Source organism: Poecilia latipinna, unplaced genomic scaffold, assembly GCF_001443285.1.
Source record: "Poecilia latipinna isolate Pla-1442-1.1 unplaced genomic scaffold, P_latipinna-1.0 Scaffold1701, whole genome shotgun sequence".
NCBI lineage: Eukaryota > Metazoa > Chordata > Actinopteri > Cyprinodontiformes > Poeciliidae > Poecilia > Poecilia latipinna.
The window spans coordinates 63,012-72,181 of NW_015114317.1; the positions used below are offsets into that span (position 1 = coordinate 63,012).

Below are 9,170 nucleotides of genomic sequence, written 5' to 3' on the forward strand. Positions count from 1 at the left end.
CTGACATGAAAACTTAATTTTTTTTTTTTTTTTGTGGAGAAAGGGGGGGCCCTGGGGTTTTTTGTTTTTTTTTTTTTTTTTTTTTTTTTTTGGGTTGGGACCTAACCAGGACAACAACCCTAAACCAGTTTAGACCACAGCATATTCATGTCCAGTCAAAGTCGAGGCCTAAATCCAGCTGAGAATCTGTGGCAAGACTTGGAAATGGATGTTCACAGATACAGAAAAGTTTGGCATAGTGAAGAAAAACAAGCAGAACTTTCAGTTTTTTTCAAGACCAGTTTGTAGAGACACTGTACCTCAAGAGTTGCAGCTGTAACTGTAGCAAAAGGTCTATTGTATGCTATGATAGCACTGACTCATGGAGGTTAAATATATACGCAGAGCACACTTTTCAGATTTTTATCTACAAAAAAAATGTAAACCGTTTATCTGCTCCTTCTGTTCATATAAACAACTCTGTTTTTAACATTCAGACGTACAATGAAGCACTTTCATTCTCCCTTCAGAAGAATGTGGGCCATTATTAGAGCTATAGTGTGGCAGCATGTGGCTGCATTAACTACAATCCAGCCCCTTGTGAAGTGGGCTCTTTAAAGGCACAGGTGTTTATCTTGAGAAAAATGGCAATCGAATCCTTGTTGAAAAATTGGATTGATTACATTCTTTTGTTTTAGTAAAATAACTTCTAGACTCAACACGCGTTTAAAGGCCGTTGCTGTTCGAGGAGCGGTACAGACGCTACATAATCTGAGGGTCATGAGAAGGCCTATTTCTGTAAGGTGCAGCTGGGACTTCAGATATGAGCCTGAGGTGAAGGTGGGAGGATCAGAATATTCTGACCAGTGTCATTTTCTCACACATCTTCTTCTATTGTGTGTGAGTGTGTCTGTTAGCAGCATATCTGACCTGTCTGGCCTGGAGGTGCTGTGTGTGATAAGCCACTTTACTTCCTCTCAAGCAGACATCCATCCAAAACATTCCCATATCAGCACAAAAGCTAGCCTTGTCTTCTAGACCGAGATCCCAGCGGTTTGTTCCTGGAATCCGTCTCCACTCCCCCGGATTGGGAGCCGCTGCTCCAGCTGAGGCCCTGCTGAGGCCCTGCCTCTCCACAACGCCTCTGTTTCCTCTTTGAGACGTTGGAATTTCTCAAGCTGCTTGTGTTCCTTCTTCTGCATCTATCACTACTGCCCTCTTTTCTGCTTTGTTCAGCATCACAGCATCCAGTTGGTTAGACATCACCTTTTTATCAGTCTGATTCTTAGCGGTTTGATTCTCCATCACTCTCGGTGGAATCTCCCACTTTGACCAGGGAACCTCCAGTCAAAGTGGGAAATATATATTTGATATACATTTGGTGATATATGTCAAATATACCATTTGATATATATCACCAGTAGTTCCAGCTGCTGAGATCAGATTGTTCTGGCGCATAATGGGCTCGACACACAAAAGGCAACGTCACTCCTTCTCCATACCCTCCTAGGAGAGGCTTTTAGGTCAAAATAGTTGATTCAATTAATCTGCATTAAGCTTTCCAGAATAACTGCATTTGTTAATAGGTTACCGTTGACAGTCTTACAGAAACCGAACTTCAAAAAGTGCTGATGAGATTTCATCTTGCTGTGCTCTTTCGTCAGGTATCTCGCCAAGCTGTCGTCAGTGGGGAGCATCAGGGACGAGGAGACGTGCGAAAGGTTACGAGGCCTTATCCAAAGACAGGTACACTCAGTGGAAGGACTGACAGTAATCACAAGAGAAGGGTTTCAGAGTTACATGCAGAATTCACTGGGACTCACCTTGTGCAAGGAAAAAAAAGTCTTAGCTGAGTTACAGCAGTAAGTTTTGAGATTTAGGAAAAAACATGTTCTAATTCAGGGTAATGTTGTCAAATAGAGTTGCCCAGATCAAGATGTTTGTTGCTACAGAAGAGTTAAGAAAAACTGGGTATCAGCGAATACCAAGTCCAAGTCCAGTACCTCATCAAAGTTATTCAAAATAAAGTCAGGTACAGGTACATAAAAAGCATTTTTTATATATATATATATATATATATATATATATATATATATATATATATATATATAAAACCAATATGTATGCATTTATTACACATAGAGTGAAATAGTGTCTCAGAAAATTTTAATATTTTAAAAAAGTTAAACATTGGAAACTGGTTGTGACACTCCCTAATGCTGCATCCAAGCATATTCATAGAAAGCTGAGCAGTAGGAAAAAGTTTAGTAGGAAAAGGTGCAACAGGGACAACCGCAGCCACTTCGTAACATTAAGAGCCACTACACACACGGCTCCTACACACAGGATACAAATGTCGCACGTCTTGAGTCATAGCACTTCTGAACCAGAGGTAACGGCCAAAGTGTCTCACCTGGGTTAAGTAGAAAAAGAACTGAACTGTTGCTCAGTGGTCCAAAGTACTATTTTTAGATGCGTTTCATTTTGACATTAGGTTCCAGAACTTGGAGGAAGAGTGGAGAGACATAGAATCCATGTTACTTGAAGCCCAGAGTGAGGTTTCAACAGTCAGTGATGATTTAGGGTCACATCATCCGTTTTCTATATGCCCTAAATCATAGTAGAACATAGGAACCCGTTCGGTTTGGGGCTAGCTCCAGTGGTTAATGCATAAGAAGCAAAGTATACTGTGAACAAGTGGCCAGTCCATCACAGGGCCTGTTATAACAAGATGAGCAGAATATTATTATGTTTAAGCTTCTTCATGCCTTTTGGTACCACCTAACTCTCCAGTCAAACCAGCTCATTAACAATCTGACTCGAGATAGATACAGTCTTCAAAGAAGTTACACCTCGCCCCTGCTGATGACATTTTATTAAGACTTTATAGGTCAAAGTGCTAGGCTAACATTAGCAAGTTACTGTTTTGCAAGGTTTGTAAGGTTCTTGTTCATTTATTTCAAAAAGGAACAATGCACTTTACATAATATGCCAGAGTTAGCCATAAAGGCTAGTTTTCATCTGCATCAATATAAATTCAATATATTACAATGCAATACAGACATCTTACAAAGCTTCTTCCAAAAAAGAGAATAATAACGATATAATAAAAAGCTTTTTTATCTAAAAGGAGCATATTGCAAAATAAAAAACATACATCTATTACAAAAGTTCACCGCTAGACAAACAACATATATATAAAAAAACAAACAAAAAACAACACAAATAAGGTCCCAGTTAAGTTTGCGCAGAGCAGTCTTTAAAAACAACTTGATTTCCTGCTTCACAAAGTTATCACTTGCTTGAAAGTCTTAAAATTTGAAGATCATTTCATACCTATGGTTCTTTATGTGCTCAGGGCTGCAGGGGAACGGGTGACTAAACTTCAAACTGTTCCCACTTTCTTTTTTCCACACCTCAAACGACAGTGGTAAGGAGTCAGTTCAAACAGTTAGGTCATGTTTTGACCATAACATGTCCGCTGTGCTTGTGCTTCAGGTGCAGATCTGTAAGCGCAGTGTGGAGGTGATGGATGCGGTCCGCCGTGGAGCACAGTTGGCCATAGACGAGTGTCAGTTCCAGTTTCGCAACCGTCGATGGAACTGTTCCACTCTGGAAACCATGCCTGTGTTTGGCAAAGTAGTGACCCAAGGTAGGGTTGTACACAACAGCAAGTCCTGAAGGAACACCACTAACAGCATCAGTCAGCGCTTTTATGCTCTAATCACTCACAATCCTCATGTATTATAGGTCAAAAGTAGGAACTACTTTGCGTTTGGCTTCATTCTTATCCTAAGTGTGTTCCCTGTTTAGGCTGCACCATTCAGAGCAAGAAGCTCTTTTCATTTATATAAAATGTGTCTGTGTTTTCCTATGTGTGTTAGGCACCCGTGAGGCAGCTTTTGTGTATGCCATCTCAGCAGCCAGTGTGGCATTTGCGGTCACAAGGGCCTGCAGCAGCGGAGAGCTGGAAAAATGTGGCTGTGACCACAACGTGCATGGAGTCAGTCCAGAGGGTAGGTCTCTGCAGCACTTTCACACATGGAAAGGGAACAGAAAGGCCAGCCCCATTTACTCTTGAAAAAAAGATGAAATAATGTGACATTTTAAATAACTCATTTTGACCTTATAAAGCTAACAACGTCATAACGGTAATAACCACTTCCTGTACATATTTATGCGTTTTCAAAGGTTTCCAATGGTCAGGCTGCAGTGATAACATCGCATACGGAGTGGCCTTCTCGCAGTCTTTTGTGGATGTGAGAGAGAGGGGTAAAGGCCAGTCCTCCAGCCGCGCTCTCATGAACCTGCACAACAACGAAGCTGGGAGAAAGGTAGCCCACTGCTCAGTTCTCTGTGAGAACTGAATTGATTTATGGCTAAAATCTGCAAACTAACTTGCATTACTTTGCTCAAATTTAATTTCAATTGCAATCGAGACTCAGGATCGTTGAGCTATTTGAGTTTTAGATGATCAGATTAAAAGGTGTGGTTTTACTTCTAGTTCACTTCCTGTTTAGTTATAGTTAGTACCAAGTCCACAGGAAGTAACAAGTCAATAGAAACTTTTCTGCGAACAAAAAAATCCTCAAAGTTTCAAAACAACCTTCCACTTGAGGAAAAATGGGGTTGGTTGAGTTAAACATTTATTTAAGTCCGACCTTAATCTTGAATTTCAGTCTAATTTATGTTTTAGGACAGAGATTCCAGTCCTAAAGGGTCTGCAACAATTAGATGCCTCTGTGCTGTAACACACCCAATTCAAGTAATTTCATGATTAGGAAACAGGCACTTGAAGACTGGAGTTGTCCATCCCCGTTTGGGGACATTTTTAGGACAGTCAAGTCCTTCTTAATTTGAGAAAAGCCCAAATGCCAGGTCCAAGTTTGTTGGTTCGTTCCTTGCTACCGTCTGTCATCTCCATCATTACGTTTTAGCAAGATGATCAGTCTGTTAGTGATTATAATGCTACACTTGTTGGGTGTCGGTGTTCAGAGAATGAGAGTAGTTGTGATATCTCTCCAGGCCATCTTGTCCCACATGCGAGTGGAATGCAAATGCCATGGTGTGTCAGGTTCCTGTGAGGTGAAGACCTGCTGGAAAGCCATGCCACCATTCCGCAAGGTTGGCAACATCATCAAGGAGAAATTTGACGGCGCCACAGAGGTGGAGCAGCGCAAGGTGGGATCTACCAAAGTCCTGGTGCCTCGCAATTCCCAGTTCAAACCTCACACGGATGAAGATCTGGTCTACCTGGAGCCCAGTCCGGATTTCTGTGACCATGACCCACGTACGCCGGGTATGTTGGGCACAGTGGGACGCCAGTGTAACAGAACGTCCAAGGCCATCGACGGCTGTGAGCTGATGTGCTGCGGCCGAGGCTTCCAGACCCAGGAAGTGGAGGTGGTGGACAGGTGTAGTTGTAAGTTCCACTGGTGCTGTTATGTGAAATGCAAACAGTGCCGCAAAATGGTGGAGATTCACACTTGCCGGTGATGTAATCTGCAGAGAGGGCCACGTTGATGGACGGAAAGCTAATATCCTATACGGCTCCTCAGTGACGGTCCAGAGGGAGCAAGGAGCTCTATGAAACTCCCCCTTCTTCTGCTTTAAAACCATCCCACCCTCCTAAAACAACAATGGGCAATGACTCTTTCAGGTCAACCATCATCACGCAAATATATCCTGCTGTAGTAATGGTTACTTCCAGTAACAGAGTCAGATTTTTTTTTTTTAAAGAACATCCATTCTCTTCCTGTCCTCCCTCATGCTCACATTTGGTTTGTCACTGATGCCTTTTATTTTTATATTCTCTAACTTATTTGTTGAGACTGAGGAGATTGACAGATGGTGGACACACAGAAGGAGACAAGTTGGGACAAGAAGTGACAAATTTGGAACTGTGACTGTACAGCTGAGGGTGGAGGTGGGGTTGGGGATCAGAAGGAGGGTTGCCTGCCCGCTGTGCTTGATGATGTTGCTGCTGCTTCCAGGACTCATTTGGAGAGCTGGATGTGAAAAAAGGGAGTCGGCGAGTCTGTCAGAGGACGCACCCGCACAACACAGAGAAACACAAACCTTCTGTGGATCTTCTGTGGGTTCCTCAGTGTGCATCAGTCCCTAACTGGCCACTGAAATACCCTGACATTGACACGCCCACTGGGTTCTTCCTCCAATGAGGATGATGAATATAATGATGATAATGGAGAGGAAAAAGCCACTTTCGTCTCCTTCTTGTTTGTTTCATAGCACTTGCAGGTGATGGGTATCGAACAAATCTAACATACATACATACACAGTAGGGGTGTAGCAAGAGGTCATGCCAAGAAATCTTGCAACGTTAAAACACTATAATGTTTCTGGCCTGAGTAAAGTCTGTATCATCTGGTAAGATTAGTGTCAGTTTATAAGATAGGTTTCTGCATATGAAGATGAGAGCTTAAGGACAGAACATCTGTACCTACGGCTTCGTTTCCATTAGAAATGTGCACAAACATTAATATTCTGCTAATGTTGAAAAACATAGTTGTAAGAAAACACTTATTTCCAGAAGGTGGGAAATGCAATTAAAATCACACGAGTGAGTCTGCTCACACAATAAGTGATTCAAAATTAAGGTGGTGACGGATGTACACACTGATAAGAAATATATTCATAATTCAGCCATCAGAGGAGCGACAAACCCCTTATACGTGGGAGCTTCTACATCAGCTGTGTTTTGCGAAATTGTAGTTGGCGATTTTATAGAATAGCTCTGGATTCAACTTGTTTGAATGCCAAAATCAACTTTTAATGAACTGTGTGATGCTTTGAGAGCTCTGGTGGAGCGAGCTGTGCACTGGCTAAAAATACGAACTGCTGAATGTAAACTGGAATGATCCGAACAATACAAAAAAAGTGTTTCTTTTACAGTTTTGTGAAATGCACAGATTTGGATACAAACAAAAAATATCCCTCATTTTGGTGCAAACACTTTTCATTGACAAACATGAGGGTTTTTTTATTGGTTTGTTTTCTTTAATTTACTTTCATAATCCCAGTTGTGTTCAATTTTATGGTTAATGGAAACTGAGCTACTTGTCTGAGACTCTTATTTTGAAGAAAATAAATGCTTCTTAAGTTGCCTCATTTTGTTAGCAGATTTAAAAACAAAGACTTGTAACGAGGCTGGCCCAAAGCTTTGAAAAAAGCATTGAAAAAAGCATTTTATTAGAATCTATTTAGATATAAGAAAGAGATGAAAGTTGGCATCTGCTTTGTAGAGACCCGTAAGCATCAAACCAAAGTTGGGTTCACACGGCCCAATGTCGTAAGAAAATCTCTGGCTGTGAACCTGAGTAAGTGCTCTCTGGCCATTAAGCAGGACAGATGGACCAAATGGTGATTTAGCACTTGCACTACCAAAGACCAAGTAGTGTCAGAAACACTCTGGGAAAATTGTGCAGCATGGCTGCTACTCCAACCAACATCTGATTCTTGTCCTCTTTTGCACAAGCATTAGAGCTACAACCGTCTCCTTTCGCTCTCCCTCTTTTCCGAGTCTGACTTCAATAATAAAGTCAATAAAACCCACAACTTGGCCTGATGGAACTGCCATAAAAGAGTGGGGATTCCAAGTTTTTCCTAAAAATGAGCTAACATCTTGCCTCATTCTTGCAATGTAGTCCATTGTTCTGACCCGGCCGTCTTGCTACACCCCTAATGCACAGTAAACGACGCCACAGAACAACACCTGCATCCAGCCATGACTGTCCAGGACACCTGAAAGTTTCTGTCTAAACATTTACCAGAATAGATTTGTAATGACTTGCTATTATTCCTGAATATCCTTTTGTGTTCTTTCGGAGTGATGTTGACGTTAGTTGCCATCTGTCAGATTGTTAAGTTTGCTTCATACAAACATGAGTAACATGCATGTACCAGCCAACTCTCCAAAGACAAACACACACACATTCACACCCAAAGGGGTCATCCAGAGGGCATGTTCCAAGAATGACTGAAGCACTTTCTCTCCAAGCGCACATAGAACCCTCGGCACACAGAAACAAGCATTCAAATGGATATTCACTTACCTTCTGTACATGTATTGCACTCATTCACATACACACACACACACACAACACACACACATAAAGTTATCAATGCCACTGTCAGGACTTCCTGTACCACCACCATAAAGCCAAGCTTCCCTATAACGTGTTTATATCATAGAGATAAACTGTCATTCTGTAAAGACACTGAAAAAGACCATACTGCCTATGAATGTATGCTGATAATGAAATATGATGTTTTCAAGTTCAGTGTTGTCATTTTTTTAATAAAACAAAGATTATATGGTGTTTGTGTTTCTAGGCAAGTGTGTGTATGAATGATAAATATTAAAGAGAAAAAGTGGGAGACCGTGAGAAACATGGGAGATTGCATTTCACCACAAGACAAACACACACATGCATAGTATGTCTTCCTACCTTCACAAGGACTTTGCATCAACTTCCATTCATTTTGTGTTCATTTCTACAGTTTAACCCCAACCCAAACCCAAAAACAGCACTTCTTCTTATGGGACCCTAGCTTTGGGCCCCATAAGGAGCAGTGGGTCCCCACAATGTGGTATGTGTTAGGAAAATGGTCCTTACAATGTATGAAAAACAAGGACACACACACACACACACACACACTGCTGACAGACATTCACATATTTCAATAAAATCGTCCATTTCCCGTGTCTTCAGCTGTATTATTATGTGACCACAGTTTGCTTTGTGCAGCATTTTGAGTGTGTGTGTGTGTGTGTGTGTGTGTGTGTGTGTGTGTGTGTGTGTGTGTGTGTGTGTGTGTGTGTGTGTGTGTGTGTGTGTGTGTGTGTGTGCTTCATTACACCCCGAGGTCTTTCCCTGCACCTCGTGACACCTATAAACATTATTTATGTGCCGTATACAGTATCAGCACAGACAGTATATCAATAGGAGATGGATGTGTTTTCTGCGGCACTGGGACTGCGGCTGTCTAGGTTTGGGAAGAACCGAACTGGCCTCTTGGGTTTCAGAGACCACTTGACTGAGGCAGAGCGGGGGGCGAAGAGGGGAGAGCAGAACACCAGGCTAGATCACGGATTACAGTGAAATGCGGACCACATGGCACAAACTTTGTTCCTCTTTCTGTCCTATTAATATCATACTGCCCCCCAGCTC

At 41.8% G+C, this 9,170-nt stretch overlaps 1 protein-coding gene across 1 annotated transcript in view; it reads left to right on the top strand.

Moving 5' to 3' along the window:
• Positions 1-8,318, top strand: part of wnt4 (wingless-type MMTV integration site family, member 4) — a 34,163-nt gene extending 25,845 nt beyond the window's left edge. Inside the window, exons 2-6 of the mRNA XM_015060337.1 lie at positions 1,644-1,725; positions 3,478-3,631; positions 3,864-3,995; positions 4,171-4,313; positions 5,005-8,318. Coding sequence (XP_014915823.1) covers positions 1,644-1,725; positions 3,478-3,631; positions 3,864-3,995; positions 4,171-4,313; positions 5,005-5,475 — 982 coding nt within the window. The 3' untranslated portion in view covers positions 5,476-8,318. The remainder of the gene's footprint in view (positions 1-1,643; positions 1,726-3,477; positions 3,632-3,863; positions 3,996-4,170; positions 4,314-5,004) is intronic.
• Positions 8,319-9,170: the final 852 nt, after the last annotated feature.